Genomic DNA, 22,647 nt, shown 5'->3' on the forward strand with positions numbered 1-22,647 from the left:
ACGAGAGACTTTTAATTTCCTCTACCCTACTTTATTATTAGATGTGTGCGTGTGTAGGTCTGTGCTTGACTGGCTCCATATCCAAAGTATGGAACACTGGTACTTGCTATCACTTGTTGAACCTGAGAGGTTGTGCGAAAGGGTGTTCTTATTATAGCTGCTACGCTTCTGTAATTGGACCCTCTTCAAGGAGGATTTATACTTTTTTCCCAAGAGGCAAGTGTCTTGACTTCTGTGTGGGGGTTGCCCTACTGGAATGAGATTATCACACTGTAATCGTTAGTCTAATTAGTGTGCCTTGGTGAAAGTTTAAGGCTTTAAATAGCTAGCCGAATTACTGTATAATAAGCGGTGAATGGACAGTAAATACCTTTTGTGTGTCATTTACAGTAATTAGTCTGAATGACGATGTTTGGCGACAGGTTAAAAGAAATTGTAGCCAACATCTATGATTAAGATATTTTTTTTCTACAGGCACCTGTGGATTATTGGCAGGACTCTGTATTGGATTGTTTTTGCTCATGGAGTACTACTATTGACACAGTCACTCATACAGTTTGTATCCTCTCAAAACGCATTACAGTGATAACATTGACATGATGAATAGTGACAGTATATAAGATACACTCAAATCCATTTTTCGCAGTTCCTCTGGTGCAGTCTGACAATTTCAGTGATGTCTTTTAATGTTTTGCATAGATCTGCTGAGTCGTCACTTCTGAAAAGGTTGATGTGGGTGAACATTCCGCGGTTTAGCCTTCCTGAATGAAGAACTTTTACCGGATACAACCTAGGCTAATCCCTGTCTTATTCCAAGAGGCTTTGTTGGGTATGTGAACAATCAGGCTCCTGTTCACCAGTCACAGCTACCCAGCATCTACAAACACACGGACAAAGTTGTTGGCATCCTTCTGTTGGGAATGAAACATCCACAGTGGTCACTAAAATTACTTGACAAAAGTAATAATACATAGAAAAACACCGGAAATTAACTCATGAAATTCAGGCATTGCTTTTTTTTTTTTTTGCTCAAAACTGAGGCTATCGTTATATAACGATTTGTATAACTCAATGGGACTTGTACACCTGTTGACGGATAATTTTGGTACACTCCTCGTGAGCCAATTGCTCCAGCTGTCGCCGGTTTGAAGGGTGCCTTCTTTAGATTGCATGTTTCAGCTCCTTCTAAAGATGTTACACTTGATCTAGATCAGGGCTCATAGAAGGCCACTTCAGAATAGTGCAGTGTTATGTTTGTGGTCATTATTGAGTTTAGGTTGTTAATCCGATTGGAGGATCCAATGACCTGAGGTCATGTTTCTGGCATTGGGATTGAGTTCTCATTGTACACTGCACAGATCACAGCCTGTGTAGGATGCAGAAATGTGTTTCCTTCATGTTACACAGTTGGTATGCTGTAAGGATAGATAGCGCTCATGTGACTTGCCAAAAAGCTCTATATTTGTCTTATCCATCCAAAGGACATTCTTACAGAAAGCTTTGTGGCTTGTCAAAATATGCATTTTGCTATTCCACTCATCATTTTCAAGTTATTTCAGTGACCAGTGAGTGTTTATACTTTCCCTAATGCAAGGGTATCAACACATTTGTCCATGTGTCTACTTTTACTCCAGGGATATGATTTGCATGCTTGCAGAAATGACACATTTTGTACATCATAAATTAGAATTAGCTGTGGATGACTGGTTTTAGTTTTTATGACCAATATGTGCTGATGAGGTTGCTGGAAATAGAGAGGGATAATGGGTAAAATAAATGTTACTAAGGTATACACAGAATAGTATAACACATTCTATGTGTGCATTAACCCCATTCTGTGGAGACATCACATTTCACAATTCATAACTAGCCGCATGTTAACTGAAGTGCTAGCGTTTCCTGTGTCAGTCTCATCACAAAAGCATTGAAGTATTATGCTCACACAGATGTCGTAAACGATGTGAGTTGCTCAGCTATATCACATCTTTCTGTCCCGATTCCAAATAGTCTGTTCCAGATTTTCTTTTGTAAAACAAAAGAAATACTCATTAAATATAAATATTTGTCTCTATTTTGTAACTTTCAAACTAATTCTTTGTGAAAACAATTTCTGTGAAAAGCATCCATGCTGTTGTTTAAGGTCCAGTGTGTGGTTGTATGACTGATGTATGCTGTTGCATGCCAATATAGTAGCTCATGTGTATATTTGACTTATTTGAACTTTTAAATTCAAACTATGCTATCAAGAAACTGAACAAAATATTCTATAGTCGCACAAACATTCAAGGTCAAACTGTCATTATTTGTGATGTCATGCGAGACATCATTTAATTAAACCTTTTCTGTTCACTAAAGGTTTGATGATAGCTTTTTAACCCCATGATTATTTTCTATGGAAAGGTTATTTTCGGAACAAATAGGTGGTTCCACCTTCAAGCATCCATTGTAAAAGGAAATGACTTATTCTATTGTTGTTGTTATATTTGTATACATTTCTGAGTAGTATTAGTAGTATTTGTTATTGTGATTCACATCCTGGTACAATGAAAGCCTGGGTGTTTTATCCATCATCCATCCATTTTCCATAACGCCTACCCTCACTAGGATCGTGGGCATGCTGGAGCCTATCCCAGCTGAATGGGCGAGAGCCGGGGTACACCCAGCACTGGTCGCCAGCCAATCGCAGCGCACATAGAAACAAACAAACATTCACGTTACGGGCAATTTAGACTCTTCAATTAACATACCATGCATGTTTTGGGGATGTGAGAGGAAACCGGAGTACCCGGGGAATCCCACGCAGGCATGGAGAGAACATGCAAACTCCACACAGGTGAGGCCGGATTTCAACCCGGCTCCTCAGAACTGTGAGGCGGATGTGCTGTACTGCCCCTGGATGTTTTATTACTTTTAATTTTAGGTTTGTTTAATTACTGTTAAGGCAGTAAGTTAAGACCTTGAATCAACTTGTCTCCTACGGGATCTATTCACCAGGCAGATCTTAGAGCTGTTGCTCTGCAAACGAAAGTTAATGGCAGGTCTGAACAAAGCTTGAACAAGTTCAGAGAGAAAGATGCATTACTTACCTCCTTGCATACCTGCGTGTGTGTGGGCTACGTCTCTGTGTGGTGTGCTACAAAAATAAGTAATTTATAATTTGAAGTACAGTGAAATTAGAAGTTCATTTAAAGAGCTACTGATAGGTCACAGCTATGGTCAAAGAGCCTTATGTTCTCACACGGCGTCTATTACCTGTCCCCCCACCTCTTCTCTACCAGGACCACTGGTTCATCCAAACTCCGTCCCGAACTACCTGGACACTGAAAAGGCAGTGGAGAGGCGGCCTTCTAAAGTAGGGGTCAGTAGAGAAAGCAGCAGTGTCGACTTCAGCAAGGTAACCTAACCCATAGTGCTGAGCACAGACAGTCTCATGGTGATTGAGGCCATGACTACATGTCTGAACTGCCGCAGAAATTGTGTTGACAATTCCCTTAATAAGAGGGAACATCACAATTTTCCTTTTAGGCTCAATAAATCTACATTTTGGCAATGTTTTGCTTTGCATGGTCTCCATTTTCACCATATCTGTTCCTCCAGCACTAAGCTGGCAAGCTTGAATGCAAGCTGCCATTAATGAATTATAAAACCACCCATTATGTCTTCCAAAAATAAGGTGCACTGTTTATGAGTCACGGTGTACGAAGAGGGACGGAGGCACAGACTGCCATTGCACACGAGATATTAAGTGCCATGGCAGGAAATGCATCACATCTTTGCATCTTTGGACTATCTTTGCTCAGTACTCTGTGTCAATCTACAACTCTATCAGGAAAAAAAAAGTTGGGTTTCAAAACATAGGAGTTTACTGTAACTGTATTGACTATGCTATAATTGCAAATTTAATAAGATATATCAACTTTATTTACAGTAAAATGCTGCATTTCCTCAAATATAAGTGGCCTCAGCTCTTGCAGATGCTGTGCTGGATTTGATTGACTGGTGCATCGTCCACTTGTTAAGCATTTAAATGTTGACACCAAAAGATTTAGGCATTGGTTAAAAAAAAAAGACAATGATCTGATGTCAGTGTAGAAATTCTTTATCAATGCATATTTTCAAAAATGTCCATCTATCCATCCATCCATTTTCTGAGCCGCTTCTCCTCACTAGGGTCGCGGGGGTGCTGGAGCCTATCCCAGCTGTCATCGGGCAGGAGGCGGGGTACACCCTGAACTGTTTGCAAGCCAATCGCAGGGCACATAGGAACAAACAACCATTCGCACTCACAGTCATGCCTACGGGCAATTTAGAGTCTCCAATTCATGCATGTTTTTGGGATGTGGGAGGAAAGTGCCCGGAGAAAACCCACGCAGGCACGGGGAGAACATGCGAACTCCACACAGGCGGGGCCAGGGATTGAACCCCGGTCCTCAGAACTGTGAGGCTGACGCTCTAACCAGTCGGCCACCGTGCCGCCCAAAAATGTCCATCCATCCATCCATTTTCTGTACCGCTTATCCTCACTCGGGTCGCTGGTGTGCTGGAGCCCATCCCAGCTATCTTCGGGCGAGAGGCAGGGTACACCCTGAGCTGGTAGCCAGCCCATCACAGGGCACATATTAACATAAACCATTCACACTCACATTCACGCCTACGGGCAATTTAGATTAGCAGAAATCTTCAATCAACCTACCACGCATTTATTTTGGGATGTGGGAGGAAACCGGAGTACCTGGAGAAAACCCACGCAGGCACAGGGAGAACATGTAAACTCCACACAGGCGGGGCTGGGATTTGAACCCCGGTCCTCAGAACTGTGAAGCAGATGTGCTAACCAGTTCCCCACTGTGCCGCCTCTGAAATATATATCAAATATAAATATTTAGAATTCATTTTTAGTCATACAGGTCTCCGCCAGAATAAACATCTGACCCCAACCTGATACCAACTAGTAGTACAGTAAATAAACCTACGTCCATTATGAGGAAATAAAATATGTATGGTGTCATTGTACATCCTGGCAGCAATCAGAAAATAACACTCCAAATGCAAAGTAGTGTTACACTTAACAGTTCCCAAAGTAATTTTCACAGTCAAAACATCTCCAATACAGTATTAGTATTTTTTTTTTTAATCCTGATTTGACATATTGTCCCAACTTCTGATTTTAGGGTTGTAGATGCTAACTCTCCTTATCTTGCTTTTGCTATTAAAAGCCTTCTAATAACACTCTGCCCTCCTTAACATTCCCATAACTTCCCATGACCTCACAGTCCTCATGTTTTACTGTCGTTCAAATTGACGCAGTGTCTTATCTGTATGTTTATTCGGTTGTACTCTTGGTTTTAGGTGGATATGAATTTCATGAAGAAGATTCCCCCCGGTGCTGAAGCTTCAAATGTTTTGGTGGGGGAAGTTGATTTCTTGGAGAAACCTATCATTGCCTTTGTTCGACTGTCGCCTGCAGTTCTCATCACCGGTCTCACTGAGGTTCCGGTGCCCACAAGGTACTGTGTTTATTTAAAGATGAATAATGCATTGGAAAATGACCTCAGCAACGCTGGCCTCTTCACTATATTTATTCTCACCTGGCATTTTAAATCACTTAGTATGTTTTGGTGAGCCAACATTAATGTTAATGTGTTCTGCCCAAAGGTTGAGAGACCCAGGTAAACACAAAAGTGCATTTAAAGAAAAGCTAACCCTAATATGTCCAACACACATTTAGCTTGTCTGAGGGTTTTCAATATAAAGGTGCTTCCTGGAAATGCTTCTTATTCTTTTAAATTGCATATGAATCCATATTAACGGGCACGTTAGGTTTTATCCAGTTATGATTTTTTTATTATATCTGGTATTAGTTCTTGTTCAGAAATTATTTGTATGCATAAAGTGTACTGTAGCTTCAGCATAGAAACCTTTAGCATGCATATAAAGAAATGATAAAGTGTTAAAAAAAAATTGTTTTTTTTTACCATTCATGTGTATCTGGTGTAAAGGTTTCTGTTCCTGCTTTTGGGTCCTCATGGAAAGGGTCCTCAGTACCATGAGATTGGCAGATCAATGGCCACTCTGATGACAGACGAGGTGCCAAACACAAAGCTTTCACGAAAAGCCTTCATCATTTTGTATTCTATCATATTGTGCGCAACCAGTTTTTATAGTCGTTTAGATGTGTCATGGAAGGTGTTTAGATGCATTTAAATTGGCTTCAATGAAGGGTGTTTAGATGCATTTTAATTAGCTTTAATGCCTTAATATAAAGAAATGAACATGTTATTAGCCATTTCTAGCACTCAATAACCACATGCAATTTCCATTGTGTAGATTTTCCATGATGTGGCGTACAAGGCTAAAGACCGAACAGATCTCCTCTCTGGGATTGATGAGTTCCTTGATCAGGTGACCGTCCTCCCTCCTGGAGAGTGGGACCCCACGATCCGGATTGAACCACCTAAAAATGTCCCATCCCAGGTTGGTTTCCCTCTTGGTTCTGATAAGTGTGCTTATTGAGTAAAGCTCTGATTTGTTAAAGGTTTGCACCTACAAAAACAGACACAATCTTGACTGCGCACGCAAACGCCAACTGGGCGCACCAAGGATTTTGTCTGCCAAATTTGGAGAATAGCCATCCATCCATTTTCTGAGCCACTTCTCCTCACTAGGGTCGCGGGCGTGCTGGAGCCTGTCCTAGCTATCATCGGGCAGGAGGCGGGGTACACCCTGAACTGGTTGGGAGAATAGCCACGCAATTCATTTTTGTTTCCCTCAATGATTGTGCAATACTGGGCATTTCTCCCCAAATATGCAAAATAATTGCAATGATAAAATCAAAATAGATCCATTTACCATTTACAGTGTGATTTATCAAACCTGAAACGAGTTGCGGTGACAGTTTTCGTGTAAACATGGGTACGGTTACTGAGATGAGGAGGAATGCCTTGGAAATTCTTTGGTACCCTTTTACACACTGATAACTTTGAACAATGTGATCCCTCTGATGCTGTGGAAGCTCTCTGCGAACCATGGCTTGTGCTTTAAAATGTGACTCCAAAAATGTCAGGAAAAACATACTGGAACATCTCAACTTTATTTGGGTTTAATCAGAGGTACTTTAAACGGTGGCAGGTGTACACCTACTCCCATTTGCACGTTTGAATGTGATTGATTGATTCTGACCACAGCCACATCCCCAGTTATAAGGCGTGCGTGCACACTTGCACATATTTCAGTTGTTTTACTGGTCTACTCTTAAAATGATTTTTTTTTTTTTTAAATTGAGTTGTCCAGGATATTCATTTGGAAATGATTTATCTTGGTCTTATTTTTTACATCAGAAAAAACTGGCGTTTGAACTGGGGTGTGTAGACTTTTTATGTTCGCTATACTTGTACTTATGCTATCATATTTGTCTTCATGTGGCTGTATGGTTGTGAATTTTCGCTAACATGCAGCTAAAGAGGAAGAGGCCATCCCATCCTAATGGCACCGCATCCCCAGCAGGAGAACTGGAAAAGGAAGAGGACCACCATGTGGGACCAGAGCTGCAGAGGACTGGAAGGCAAGTAGAGCGCATTTTAGTGGCACTGCAGCAAATCAAGATTAAGATTTCAACAAGCAGGAGTTATTCTGTTCATTAGCTACCGCTACAGTTTTTAAGTATATAATTGACCACTTTTAAACCACTGTGGTTAATAAAATATGGTCAGTGAGTGAGAACTTACCAACCGACTAAAATTACTAACGAATGCATAAAATCATCCGCTTTATAACATGAAATCAAAATACACAATCCCTGATCATTTTGATGTGCATCAACACAAGCACAGCAAATACGTCACAAAGAAGCACCACCGATATTCCTAATGTAACCTGAGCGGAATCTGCACTGGTTCACCATAATTATAGACCACTAAAGTAGGATTATCCAGAGTTCCATCCATCCATTTTTGTCCATCGGTTGTCCTCATTAGGCTCATGGGTGAGCTGGAGCCTATTCCAGTTGACTGGGTAAGAGACAAAGTCATTCATACTCATATTCACATCTGTGGGCACTTTAGAGTAATCAATTGATGAGGCTGCAGTATAGAAAACCCAAGCAAGCACAGGGAGAACATACAAACTCCACACAGGAAGGCGCGAGCTGAGACGCAAGAACCTCTAGATAATGTGTCAAACTCGAGGCCCGCGGCACAAATCCGGCCCGCCACATCATTTTGTCTGCCCCGCGAAAGCAAATCAGGTGCAACTTCCATGATTCTTGGGAAAATCACCAACATTTCAAGCACTTTTTGCATACCAAACCCCTCTTTCCAGTAACTATTGTCCTTGAATTCTGATTTCAAAACTAGTTATCCATCAATTTGTTGTGTCCATGTAATAATACGAGGAGGCGATGAAACATTTATATGGGTTAATGGCCCTCTGAGAGAAACCGTCACTACAATGTGGTCCGCAATAAAAATGAGTTTGACACCCCTGCTCTGGACGATGAGGCAGACTCACCAAATTCCCCAACATGCTGTCATTCCCGAGAGTTGTTACTTAGATTATATTGATGCTTAAGTAAATAGAGCTGAATTAATTAATTGAAATGTTTTTTGTTTTTTTTGCACATTTATTTACTCAAAAGTATTTAAGATATGTCCTAGAGGAAGTACGATTGTGCTCTCATTGGCTTTTAAATTAAAAAAAAAAAAAAAAAAAAAAAAACATAAAGATAAAATTAAGTTGTTAACCAAACCTTTAAGAGAGAGATGTTAATAAGCCAGTCCATATTTTATATTCACTTGTTTATAGGTAAAACACAGATTTGTGTAATTAAATATTTTTTACGGTATTTATATGATTGTTTATTTGTTCTGTTATTCTATAAAATGGTCAACAAGAGCTGCGAATTTATTTTCAGAAAAATTAAATAATGCGGGCATAAAACATTAAAAAAAAATTTTTTTTTTTAAAAGTCTGCAGTGTAGTAACCAGTATTGCTGACATTTATGTGTAACAATGACTGATTGATTCTCTAGGGTGGGAGCCAGGCGGACAGTGGAGCTTTATATATAGTAAACTGCACACACACTCTGCATACTGATTTACTTACACATTCACGCTCCTTTTCACCATTTGTGTAAAAGGCACACTGCAAGACCAAGCCAGTGGGGGCCTGAGTGTACATACTGTAAATGCAAGGGAACTTGAGGTAAAGAAAGAAAAGCAAAGAAAGTGGAGCAGTGTGAAAGAAGCAATGGTTTTAAAGTGGCTGGCAGCAGGTGTGGCAAAAATAAAATGAATGAATTTGCTCCAGCAGAATTTATGGACAGGTGGCAGAGGCAGCAGAAATACATATCCCAGGAGACATTCATTTTTAAACAGGATTAGCTAGGTACAGATTTGAAATGCAAATAAGGTCTTCAGCAATTCTGGTCGTTAAAAAAAATAATAATAATTCTAACTCATTTAAGCCTTTTGCTTCACAACTGATCCTTTATTCTGAAAATGAACTGTCCAAAAACGGACCACTCCCATCAAACAAAAATGTATCTAATTTATTCTTATCCTTCTTCTTTCGTAGGATATTCGGTGGTCTGATACTGGACATCAAGCGGAAGGCCCCATTTTACTGGAGTGACATCAGAGACTCCTTTAGCCTGCAGTGTCTCGCCTCTATTCTTTTCCTCTATTGTGCCTGTATGTCTCCTGTCATTACATTTGGAGGTCTGCTTGGGGAGGCAACCAAAGGCAACATAGTGAGTTTTATAAATTGTTCCTGAATGTTCCGCGGGGGTTTACATCAGTGGATGTGTCCCAGGGAGGCGCTGGGTGTACTGGGTTCACGATTGTTCAGTTCATTCGCTCGGTGTGCGTCAGCTCTTAAGTAAACTGTGCTGCCCATAGATATGACAAGTGACAGGCCAGCAGGATGGAAACATTTAGACACCTTATCTTAACACTCTGACATGCTCAATTTATTCAAATCTGTTCTGTCGGGGTTCTTTTCTTCTTTGCCTCTCCTTGTACCCCCCATTCTCTCTTTCTCATCACTCACTCCCTCTCCTTTGTCTATACAGAGTGCCATCGAGTCTCTTTTTGGGGCATCCTTGACTGGAGTAGCGTATTCCCTTTTTGCGGGCCAACCCCTAACAATTCTTGGTAGCACAGGACCCGTTTTAGTGTTTGAGAAGATCCTCTTCAAGTTCTGCGCGTAAGTTGAAGCTCTTTCCCAGTGACATTTTAAATATAGTCCATGGGACTATATCCGTAACCACCTGTTTTTATTTTTTATTTTCCACCCTAGCGATTATGGACTGTCCTACCTGTCGCTGCGAACAAGCATTGGTCTGTGGACGGCATTCCTATGTCTGGTCCTGGTTGCCACGGATGCTAGTTCCCTGGTCTGCTATATCACTCGCTTCACAGAGGAAGCTTTTGCAGCACTTATCTGCATCATCTTCATCTATGAGGCTCTTGAGAAGCTCTTCCACCTCGGAGAACATTATCCTGTCAACAGCAACAACATTTTGGATAACCTCACATCTTATTGGTAAGTATTTGGGTTTATTTATTTTTGGGTAGTTCTTGGACACATCCTGCTGTATTAGCACTCTGAAGTCACAAACGTTATTGTTTAAAGGTCCCATATTTTGGCTATTTAGACCTCCAAGATGGTCTTAGTATAAAAGTGTCCATTTAAAAAACGTCTGGAACTCAGGCATGCGTGGACGATTTAAATTTATATTTCACGTTTACCGAGTTACCATAGATCCAATATGCTGTGCTTATTTAAACATGTACACTTTCAAAAATGAACAGACCTTATTGAGTTTGAGACAGAAGGATAGATGGATGTTATAACATTAGTAACCTGCCTCTGGCCGTAAGTCAGCTAGGATAGGCTCCAGCTCACCCACAACCTGAATAAGATTGACAGGATGAAAAATGGAGGGATGGTTAGATGTCATAACGTCATTGCATACATTACATATAAGACTTTTCGAAGGCTTGGCTTTTTAGCTTCAGTCAATGTCTTTGTCAGTTAACAAATCCTCATTTACTATTTTCAATTGTCAATTTATCCTCACTGGCTCAAAAAGTAAACAGAACGGCACTCTCACAGACTGGAAAGAATGTAGCCTGCATATCAACACAAAGAATTCCTGGCAAAGAACAGTTGAAAATTGCATGATGATATAAATATTATTATTGCAGAGGTTTGGGAGAAGTTTACTTGAGCTGTCAATGTAGTATCACTATTTCACTAAGGGCAACAAATTAATACATTGATAGACTGTAAAGGCCTTAAGCTTCATCTCCAACAGAGTTGTGATATGATAAGTGAACACTACTGTGTTGCGTCATGTGGTAGAGTGACTGAGACTGCACGAACACACAAACGTTGGGCCCCTGCACCCTCCTCGAGGTGGCCGGTTTTGGGACGCCTCACAGTAAAACTGTTCAGGCATTAAAGGGATACAGATCCTCCTTTCTGCTTGACCGAACAGCCGAACAGGACAAAAAAAAAAAAAAAGGCCGGAAGCATCCGTTTAAACGGTTTTCTTTACATTTGCCAAATCAATTATGAATCGTACATTTAAATCACCAAAATAATTCTTAATTCTTTTTATATTATTTAAAAATGTTATTTGCTGTCGGTGTTGTAGTTGCTTCCGTTCGAGTTCACAGGCCACGATTTATGGCTGTCCGGGAAGTTTCAAATGAACAATGAAATAGAAATTATTTTTCATCCTTAAATTGTCTTGCACCCAGGTGTCAGTGCTCTCAGCCAGCTAATGCCTCAGCTCAGCTCCTGCAAAAGTGGAACCAGACAGGATACAGTCCAGACTCCATACCATGGAGTAGCCTCAACATTTCGGTGAGGCTGCCACACAGTGACCTCCAGTGTCTAAGGCATTTAACTACAACGGCGGTCGCATTTAAATAATGATCATCAATGTCTTCAAGAATGTATACAGAAACATGTCTAATACTGTTACAATGAGTATACAGACTTACAGTACTGTACTATGTTTTTTTCTAGATGTGTAAATTGCTCGATGGGGAGTTTGTGGGCCCTGCCTGCAGTAACCATGGCCCCTACATCCCAGATGTTCTCTTCTGGTCCATTATCCTCTTTTTCACCACCTTTTTCTTGTCCTCTTTCCTCAAGCAGTTCAAAACAGAGCGATATTTCCCTACGAAGGTTGGTTTTATTCGCACTGAGCCATTTTATACTTCAAAGCAATATTGATATTAAAATTGCCTTGTAAAAATGGTCTAAATTTGACTCCATTCTCTCACATAAAAATCGCCAAAAAAATAAAAATGTTTCATACTGCCTCCCACTACCAGTTAATATTCATTTCATTTTCTGTGTGGGGTAAAGTTGGCTTTCTCTGAATTGTTTCTTATTCACACCACATGTCATTGGAAGAGTACTTGAAGTAAAGTAGTAACTGATTACTCACTCTAACCCTCGCCAGGGCTTCAAAATAACTTAGATTTGTGAGTCAAATTTAGACAAGGATAGATTAATGGTCTGCATTTCCAAATGAATAATTGATTGTTTTTTTGCTAGGTGCGATCCACAATAAGTGATTTTGCTGTCTTTATAACGATCATGATCATGGTGTTGGTGGACTACTTAATGGGGATCCCTTCCCCAAAGTTAAATGTCCCTGATCGGTTTGAGGTAGGCATCCATTTTTTATGTCTATTTGTATGCACGGATGCTGAAATTGCTCACAGTAAGCGTTGACGCAAATGATCTTCTTCTGAGTAGGAGTATAACACTTTTCCAGCCTGTCCAACCTAAATTTGGCACACTTCTGCCTCTTTCCTGCAAAGCCTACTTCAAAGAACAGAGGCTGGCTGATGGACCCATTAGGAGAAAACCCCTGGTGGACGCTGTTGGTGGCAGCGCTTCCTGCCCTGCTGTGCACCATCCTCATCTTTATGGATCAACAGATCACCGCTGTCATCATCAACCGCAAAGAGCACAAGCTCAAGGTCAGTCCTGGAATTTTCATAGTGAGAAACTTTCCAGTGAAATGAAGGAGAATGGGCTAAGTCACAGAAAATATGAAAAGCAAATTTGCAGTTTAGTCAAAGGGAACTTTAAAAGTAATCGAAAAAAACCACAAGGTATAATGTTTAATTTAGATGCTGAGTGAGCTACATAATAATGTTTAAAGCAATCACATTTAATACAAATGGTGTTTCACTGTGCAGTCCTCAGTTCCATGCACACATCGAGCAGCACTTCCTTCCCGTAATGCCACACCCCTTTGCCTCCACTGTGCACTGATTAATTTTAATATCAAGATTTTTTTTTTAATTGTGCAATCAAAGGGTTTCTTTAAACTACTAGTAAAGTGAATTTATTTTTTCCCTAATCTAATTCTAATTTTATGTAATATATGATATCGCTAAATGTCTTAGTGTTGTGCAAGAAGATTGATGTCATACTTAAATTGGTTCCATAATGAAACATGCAACAGTTCGGTGGTGTCTTAACAAAAGGTCACTGATGGAAATGGCGAGTGCGGTTTCTGTTACCATGACGACCGAGGGGGCGTTTTCAACACAGTTTCAAACACAAATTCTTGTTGTTTGTTTCAGCAAATAGCAACAAATCTCTTTTTTGAAATTTGACTTACCGTGTGTATGAAATGTGCTATATAAATACATTTTCTTTGCTTTTTATTTTGTTATCGGAAACTTCTGGAGAATCTGTGACGCAGAGGCACCCTTGTGTCCAGATTGTAGATTAATTGTGCTTGTGTAAAGTACAATACAGTATGTGCTGGGAATGAGAACACGATATGCAGTGTTGGTAAAGCTACTTGTTAAATATGTTGAGCTAAATGACTGAAGCGACCCATCAGAGAAATGTAGCAGGCTAAACTCCAATAAATTGACAAATGTAAGGGAACTACATTAAAGCTTTGTTTAAACATTGAACCAACTCTATTATCTTGTACAAATGATATTTCTGAGTAGCATAATCAAAAGTTATACTTTTCAGCTCCATCTGTCTTCTCATTTTTCCAACTGCTTCATGTCTTGAATTCCCTTCACTCATGCACGCACAAACGCACGCACACAGTTTTACTTTATTGCTGCCAAAAACATGTTGCTAGCTATTGCTATGTTAGCTGTTGATGTTTGCTGAATGGAACTGTGAGGACGAGCTGAGCTGGCGATTGTTGCGTTAACGTCGGCAAATACCTGTGTGTCCTTAAGTTTGTGTTGGATGTCTTCAGTGTTGACAAGCGCTTCCCTTTGGGGTTGCACAGTAACAACAGGAATATATAACTGTTCTGTGAAGACTCGAAAAGTAACATGAATTTGTTCAGGTATGGCCATGAGGATTTATGAGATGTACACCCCTCTGCCCCCTTCCTGTGCCAATGTCTTCAGCTGTGTGCTATCCTTCCCACTCTGCTGCATTATTACATTTGTGCATGATTACACTAAAGAAGATTAATTTTATGTTGAAAACAGGGACGTTACGACCACGCTACTGAAAAATGTAGTTAAACTAATAACACTGCTACTTGTGTACCTCTACTGCCAAACACTGATACATTATCTTACACTGGTAACATGGTTTACTAACACTAATCTGCGCTAACACTGCAGTTGTGCTTACCTTTTGGTTTTGACATGAGAGTGCTCATTTGTAGTCTGACAGTTGGAATCGGGTCATCACTTGAATGTGGGGGATCTTTGGCCAGCTTAGCTGGCCAAGTCATAAGCGGAATAAACTAGGTTGGAGGGCAGTTATTGTGTAACAGTAGGTAAAAAAAAAAAATTCACCTTGCTCAATGAAATATTTTTAGAAGTAGGCAGGAAAGAAAAGAAAATAGAACCAATCAAACAAAAATGTCAACAACAAAAAAACATGTAAATGTATACTGAAATAATGATCTCATCTCAATTTACTTAAAAATGTACTGTGTGCCATCTGGGCCAGTTTAGTTGAACAGAAAATTGATATACTCGCAGTAATTGAAGAAAGGCACACGGAAAAGTCTGGGCTTCCCTGCTTAAGCTGTGCACTGATTCAGCCCCCTGCGACCTGACCTTGGAAAAGTTGAGAGAATGAATGCATAAACCTGCTGATGCCTTGCATGTTCTACCAAATTATTTTTCTAAAGTCTCGTACTTGTCTCCTTGACCAACAGAAAGGCTGTGGCTACCACCTGGACTTACTCGTGGTGGCAGTAATGCTTGGCGTGTGCTCTATTATGGGCCTGCCGTGGTTCGTGGCAGCAACTGTCCTCTCCATTTCGCACGTTAACAGCCTAAAGGTGGAATCTGGTTGCTCCGCTCCCGGAGAACAGCCAAAGTTTCTAGGTATCCGGGAGCAGCGGGTCACTGGATTCATGATCTTTGTCCTCATGGGTTGTTCCGTTTTCATGACATCTGCGCTCAAGGTGAGACAAGAAGGACCATTTATTCCCTTTGTGCAATGTTAGATAACTTCTGCTCTTTACAGTTCATTCCTATGCCAGTGCTGTATGGAGTCTTCCTCTACATGGGTGTCTCCTCTCTCAAAGGCATTCAAGTAAGTTCTTCTCTGCGCTACGCTCTGTTTCCTGAAACGCATGGCTTGAGATTTCTGTAAAGACGCATGCTTAATCAGAAATGTCTCCAAGTGATTTTCTGATTCATTCCTTTTATTTCCTCCACAGTTCTTTGACAGAATCAAGCTGTTTGGCATGCCTGCCAAGCACCAGCCTGATCTTATTTACTTGCGCTACGTGCCGCTGTGGAAAGTCCATATCTTCACCCTGGTACAGCTCACCTGTCTGGTACTGCTCTGGGTCATCAAGGCCTCTGCTGCAGCGGTGGTCTTCCCCATGATGGTAGTAAAGTAACATTTAACTCAAGACATGCACAGTAAAAGTTTCAACAATTTTTTTGAATAAGAATCATCCTCATCCATCCATCCATTTTCCATACCGCTTATCCTCACTAGGGTCGTGGGCATGCTGGAGCCTATCCCAGCTATCTTTGGGCGAGAGGCGGATGCGCCCTGAACTGGTCGCAAGGCAATCGCAAGGCACATATAAACAAACAACCATCCGCACTCGCATTCACACCTACGGGCAATTTAACATTTTCAATTCACCCACCATGCATGTTTTTGGATTGTGAGAGGAGACCGGAGAAAACCCACACAGGCATGGGGAGAAAAATTCATACATACCTCTGAAATAACACAATTTGTTTTGCTGTCGGCTTTTGTGTGAATTCAAAATGGCTTCCCCATCCTGGAACTTCAGCGCACAAATCACTCTGGTGTATTGCTACAATATGATGAGGCTCTCTCCAGTGGCATTAATAATCCCCATTATCACAATTAAAATTACCTAATTATTTGGAACTGTCATTGTTTCCTTATAGAATTGTCAATTCTTTACAGGTTCTTGCACTGGTCTTCATCCGAAAGCTTCTCGACTTCTTCTTCACTAAGAGAGAGCTGAGCTGGCTAGATGACTTGATGCCAGAGAGCAAGAAGAAAAAAGAAGATGACAAGAAAAAGAAAGCGCGTGCAAAGCTGGTACCTCCCATTTTGTTCACATTTGTCCACGTTGTCCTGTAATAAAAGGAATCTTATTTACAAGCTTTTCCTCACAGGAATTGTAATTTTAATTTGTGTTAATTAAAACCATTTCTATTCATTATAATCCCTTCAGGGCAAATCAGACTCTCATTCTGCTGTATATTTATCTATCTTCTCTCTTATATTTAGCTATACTGCCCCTAGTTACAATGAATCCCTGTGGCTTAGTCATATAATGGGAAATTTGAACTTGGAACTGGTGTAACTTTCGGCACCTCCCATCAAAGGTCGCCACAGCAAGTTACTTGTATGGTTTGTTTGGCAAAGTTCTTACACCAGAAACCCTCTCGCGTTAATTTGTATGCCTTTTTATGGCGGAACAGTTTTGCTGTGCAACGGGAGTTTGATGTACTCCCTCTGTTATTTTTATTATGATGGACATTAATCAGAAATACAGTCTGGGAGAACGAGGTTTGAGAGGGAGCAGACCGAGAGAAAAGAGCAAAACCAACAAACAACAATAACGGTATAAAACTGTGTATGACAGCAGTGACGTTACATTGGAGGTGGATTCTATTGTGGGGAGAGAAAAAAATCACAAAACATAAGGAAGTTTGTGTGTGGTAGATTATTTCTTTGTTGCAATGCTTCTCTGCACTGAATCTTATACTGAGGGAAAGCCTGTTTATTTTCATTTTAAATAGTGCCACATTTGTAAGGAACATACATTTGTGGGATTATAAAAAGAGTATGTGGTTTGAGCCAGTAAAAATTTAAAATCTTCTCTGCCAATGCCAAACAGCTCATTTTGCAAACATTTTCATGGATGCAACCTACAGAGTTTCTGCACATCCCAAATGTTCCTTACAAGTGTGGCACCATTTAAAAGGGTAACAAACAGGATTTCCAACGGTATAAAAATGATTGCCAAGAAGCATTGTTACATCAAATAAATAATCTACTAAAAACAAATTCCCCGACAGTTTGTGCTAAATTTATATTATGTGGACTCGGAAGGCAATGAGGAAGGGGTGCAATGATTAGTAAACAGGACAAGACTGAACATGGCAGGACAGTGCTAGTGTGCCAGGCAGGGCTACCAGTGTGTGTGTGTGGTGGGAGTGGCTATTCAGTGCAGTAACACATGAAACATTTTGACTGCCAATAAAAGAACTGTTCTCTGTGTATTGCAATTAGGGAGTGGCCCCACGCCAAGCAACTTCTGTGACTCCCATAGGCGGGCATCTACAGAGACATGGTAGTGAATCAACACAGTCAGGCATGCATGTTCTAATGACCTCGACTCGGGACGTTTGGACACGCCTTCCGATGAGGAAGTAGAGTCTAGGCACTCTTAAATTGGGCTCTCAAATCTGGAGGGTTAAGGTGGTTAAAAAGCTCCTCTGGGGTAGGGCACAGTTTCGGTTGAGGTGCATCCAGAGTTCCAAAAGGCTCTGGATGTTGTAGGGCTGTCGTGGTTGACACACCTCTGCAATGTTGCGTGAACATTGGAGTCAGTGCCACTTGATTGGCAGAGCAAAGTGGTGGTCCCCCATTTTAAGAAGGGCAGCAAAAGGGTGTGTTCCAGCAACAGGAGTATCACGCGCCTCAGTTTTACCTGATAATCTATTCGAGGAGTCACTGATTCCGTTCATAACCTCCATGGGCAGAAGTTGTAGCTGCTGCCGGGTTATTGCGGCGGTCCGGTATGGTGGCCCTCACTATTACATTTCTGCAGCAGAGTGTGAAGCAGATGGAATCCGCAGAATCAGCACCTCCAAATTTGAGACCATGGCCTTAAATTGGAAAAGGGTGGAGTCACGGTACCCTCTCAGGGTCGGGATGAATTTGGTAGATTAGATAATTTTCAAAACACTAAATCAATCCTGCCGAAAGTGAAGGAGTTAAAGTATCTTGCAGTCTTGTTCACGAGTGAGGGAAAAAATGGAGCAGGGATGTCAGGCGGATTGGTGCAGCATTATGGAATTTACCGGTCGATCTATGCACTTTGCCTCACATATGGTCACAAGCTGTGGGTAGTGACTGAAAGAAGATGATCACTGTTAGAAGTGACCGAAATGAGTTTTCTGCGCTGGGCCCCCTGTCTGTAATCACAGTAGTGTTGAACCAGGTGGAGGCTCACTCAGCTTCTGATTCCTTTTGTTTCAGGAAGCTGAGTCTCGATTGCAGGACGAAGAGGAGCTGGGACTGCAGGTCAGCTATAAGGGCTCCAACCTGCTCAACATCCCAGAAAAGACCCTCTCAGGGAGGTGAGTCGCACCCTCTATAAAATACACGTGATTATAATGACATTCTTTTACCTTTTTCGTATTGCACCTTCCTTACCATTATTTCTAAAATGTCTTGCACAATACAGCATTGAAGGTAAATAGAGCCAAAACGATGTATCCTAATACTTTCACGGCTGAAATGAGCAAACAGAGGTCAGAACGTTCTTACTGTATGTCCATCTTGAACAGATCATACAGAATAGGAGTAGTGACAGACCACAGCCTCCCACAGGAAGAAGAGGTAGCAAGACTGTATCTGGAAAACATTTGATGCACTTTGCTGCGTCCTAATCTTTCACACTGATAGACATAGTTAGCGCATGGCCTAAACTGTCACAAGCACACAGACTATATCAATTATGAATTTTTTATGTTCAAATATTCTAACTAACCGTGTGTGTATGTAAAACTAACATGACTATAATGCTCATCCATGGAAACTTAAAATGGATTTTGCTATGCTGTGTATTTGTGTCACTCTGATTTACGTGCATGTTTGTTTCTTTGATCTGTCGAGCACTTCCGCTGATTTAATGTCTACCTGCTTGTCTTCTCTTTGTTGGTGTTTGTGTGTTGGCATTTCGGCATGTAGTTCTGAGTCTGACCCCTTGGTTGTAAATATCTCTGATGAAATGGCCAAAAGTGCAGCATGGAGAGCAGTGAACTTGAGCGGCGACTCACATGGCCAACCTGTGAAACATAGCGGAAGGTAGCTATGCAAAGCCCTAAAAGAGCCCCAAATACAGTATGTTCTGCACCTATCAGCTGTTCACCTCTGTAATCATCACCCTGCGCGTCTTAGAACAGTCCAACTCATTGTTGTACAAGCGAAAGAATCGTGTGCTGTTAGTGTTTACAGTGGAACCTCATTGGCCGGCCACGGCAATCACGTGTCACGCCACTGTGGACAAAGCGGGATGGACGAGACACAAGTGTGAGAACATTCGCCATGTCAGTCACGACGCGGGTGAGAAACCTAGTTGGTCGTAGTAAAATGGGGTGAAGGCAACAAAACATGGCAGTACGTAGTCGGGCATAACAAAATTTGGAGGTGGTCTGTAGTGAAACGGAAAGCACATGTATTTCTTTGGCGTCTCACGGTCCTTTTGTCCCGTTTTGCTGCGTTGGGTGCATGTTTTGCCACATTTTGTCACAGCAAGCGAGGGTTGAGAGAAGCGCAGCGTGCGCTGTCTGGGAGGGGAGCTTCTTTTGAGTCTGGCCACAAACATGATCCGAAGCTGCCCAGCATCCACGTTTCATCTGTAGAAAGCCTTGACAGAACGTGAAAAAAACGTGTCGGACCTTGATCAGAATGTGAGAAATGTGAGGGACCATATAAAAACGTGACAGGGCAGGAGGGAATGTACTTGTATCCGTTGTAGACCGTGGGCCGAACCATAGTGTGCCTTCAAGCCTCAGTGACTCAGCAGTCCTTCCCCCCGGATACCGTGAGACCATGAGAAAACGTAGCAAGAATACGGAGGAAAGAAATGGCCAAAATTCCACGGCGCACAACGTATCAGGCGGGGTTGCTGTGGCCACTGGGAAGATAATGTACAGTGGGTACGGAAAGTATTCAGACCCCCTTAAATTTTTCACTTTTTTTTATATTGCAGCCATTTTCTAAAATCATTTAAGTTAATTTTTTTCCACATTAATGTACACACATCACCCCACATTGACAGAAAAAAATTGAATTGTTGAAATTTTTGCAAATTTATTAAAAATGAAAAACTGAAATATCACACAGCCATAAGTATTCAGACCCTTTACTCAGTCTTTAGTAGAAGCACGCTTTTGAGCTAATACAGCAATGAGTCTTTTTGGGAATGATGGAGTTTTTCACACCTGGATTTGGGGATCCTCTGCCATTCCTCCTTGCAGATCCTCTCCAGTTCTGTCATGTTGGATGATGAACGTTGGTGGGCAGCCATTTTCAGGTCTTTCCAGAGATGCTCAATAGGGTTTAAGTCAGGGCTCTGGCTGGGCCATTGAAGAACAGTCACGGAGTTGTTCTAAAGCCACACACTATTTTAGCTGTGTGCTTAGGGTCATTTTCTTGTTGGAAGGTAAACCTTCGGCAAAGTCTGAGGTCCTGAGCACTCTGGGGAAGGTTTTTGTACAGGATATCCCTGAAGTTGGCCGCATTCATCTTTTGATTTTCTAGAACTTTCTCCCATTTCTCGACTGCATCTCTGGAGCTCAGCCACAGTGATCTTTGGGTTCTTCTTTACTTCTCTCACCAAGGCTCTTCTCCCCCGATTGCTCAGTTTGGCCGGACGGCCAGCTCTAGGAAGGGTTCTGATCGTCCTAAACATCTTCCATTTCAGGATTATGGAGGCCACTGTGCTCTTAGGAACCTTAAGTCCAGCAGAAATGTTTTGTGTAACCTTGACCAGATCTGTGCCTTGCCACAATTCTGTCTCTGAGCTCTTCAGGCAGTTCCTTTGACCTCATGTTTCTCATTTGCTCTGACATTCACTGTGAGCTGAAAGGTCTTATATAGACAGGGGTGTGGCTTACCTAATCAAGTCCAATCAGTATAACCAAACACAGCTAGACTCCAATGAAGGTGTAGAACCATCTTAAGGATGCTCAGAAGAAATGGACAGCACCCGAGTTAAATGTGAGTGTCTCAGCAAAGGGTCTGATACTTATGGCTGTGTGATATTTCAGTTTTTCTTTTTTAATAAATCAGCAAAAAAATCAACAATTACGGTTTTTTTCTGTCAATATGGGGTGCTGTGTGTACATTGAGGGGAAAAAAATGAAAAATGTAAAGGGGTCTAAAAACGTTCCGTACCCGACACAACCGCCACAACAGAGGTTCTGTTGAGTCGGTCTCATAGACTTTCCAGTCCAAAAAACAACATCAGCCATGCCATGGGAAGTTGAGCTACTGTACAAGTCCTTCAGGCAGTTAGTTTACTCAGTCCAACACATGCATTGAAACAGGAGTTCAGAACTTTGGGAAAAAAAATAATGAATTACCGTAATTTCTTGTGTATAATGTGCAACCCCTCATCCTCCCCCCCACCGAAAAAAACAAAAAACCTGACTGAACAACAACCATAATTAATTTCTTTATGGTTATGTTTTGTTTATCTGAAATGCTTGACCGTTTAATTTGAATCCCATTAAGATAACATTTAATGTGTGTGTGTGTGTGAATTGTACCCATCTTACAAATTCTGCCTGGGTAATCAAACATATCAGCACAACTGTGTGTTTTCTAATTTATTCAATAAAAGTAGGGTTGTTAATTTCAAAATAAGAGCAAGAAAATTAAAAAAGGATGTTCAAATAAAGTGATTAACTTCAGAATAATTCATTGGAAAAAAAAAATACAGATAATACTTCATGTTTTGATCATATGGGTAGAAGCAAAATCATGCATTGTAAAAATCCATTATACATAGAAGGGTTTTCCAGAATTTTGAGGTCAACTTTGGGGGTGCGTATTATACATGGGTGCGCATTATACACGAGAAATTACGGTAATTGACAAATTATTGTCCCGTGGCGGCAATAATGTGTAATTTTAAACTTTCCTTGGAACAGAGAGTGCAAAATAACCTTGCGTAATGAACCACATGGTGCTTCACCGAGTCTTAGAAACAAATAGTCTGATCACATGTTCTGTTCTGGTAAATTACAGTCGCCATAGTCACTCAAGGAGATTTTCTCAAATGCCAATCGCTCCTTAAAATAAATGAGGAGGAGGTGGCAAGTGATGTCAGAGATGCACTTTGCTGGTCTTATTTTTATTGTCTAGATTTGTAACTGTCA

General features: G+C 41.1%; 1 protein-coding gene across 9 annotated transcripts in view; it reads left to right on the forward strand.

Moving 5' to 3' along the window:
• Positions 1 to 22,647, forward strand: part of LOC133396031 (sodium bicarbonate cotransporter 3-like) — a 50,756-nt gene that overhangs the window by 25,968 nt on the left and 2,141 nt on the right. For 4 of the 9 annotated variants that reach the window (XM_061665432.1, XM_061665434.1, XM_061665439.1 and 1 more), the window contains 19 exons: positions 3,279 to 3,394; positions 5,350 to 5,507; positions 6,000 to 6,087; positions 6,328 to 6,474; positions 7,455 to 7,561; positions 9,572 to 9,746; positions 10,068 to 10,201; positions 10,295 to 10,540; positions 11,764 to 11,869; positions 12,035 to 12,196; positions 12,572 to 12,685; positions 12,841 to 13,002; positions 15,183 to 15,434; positions 15,497 to 15,565; positions 15,693 to 15,866; positions 16,427 to 16,564; positions 18,737 to 18,837; positions 19,451 to 19,567; positions 19,709 to 19,825. In XM_061665432.1, the coding sequence (XP_061521416.1) occupies positions 3,279 to 3,394; positions 5,350 to 5,507; positions 6,000 to 6,087; positions 6,328 to 6,474; positions 7,455 to 7,561; positions 9,572 to 9,746; positions 10,068 to 10,201; positions 10,295 to 10,540; positions 11,764 to 11,869; positions 12,035 to 12,196; positions 12,572 to 12,685; positions 12,841 to 13,002; positions 15,183 to 15,434; positions 15,497 to 15,565; positions 15,693 to 15,866; positions 16,427 to 16,564; positions 18,737 to 18,837; positions 19,451 to 19,567; positions 19,709 to 19,796 (2,654 nt within the window). In that variant the 3' untranslated portion in view covers positions 19,797 to 19,825. The remainder of the gene's footprint in view (positions 1 to 3,278; positions 3,395 to 5,349; positions 5,508 to 5,999; positions 6,088 to 6,327; positions 6,475 to 7,454; positions 7,562 to 9,571; positions 9,747 to 10,067; positions 10,202 to 10,294; positions 10,541 to 11,763; positions 11,870 to 12,034; positions 12,197 to 12,571; positions 12,686 to 12,840; positions 13,003 to 15,182; positions 15,435 to 15,496; positions 15,566 to 15,692; positions 15,867 to 16,426; positions 16,565 to 18,736; positions 18,838 to 19,450; positions 19,568 to 19,708; positions 19,826 to 22,647) is intronic. The other 5 variants (XM_061665441.1, XM_061665433.1, XM_061665435.1 and 2 more) reach the window with 4 other exon arrangements.

The sequence above is a fragment of the Phycodurus eques genome, chromosome 20, assembly GCF_024500275.1.
Source record: "Phycodurus eques isolate BA_2022a chromosome 20, UOR_Pequ_1.1, whole genome shotgun sequence".
Classification (NCBI taxonomy): Eukaryota; Metazoa; Chordata; class Actinopteri; order Syngnathiformes; family Syngnathidae; genus Phycodurus; species Phycodurus eques.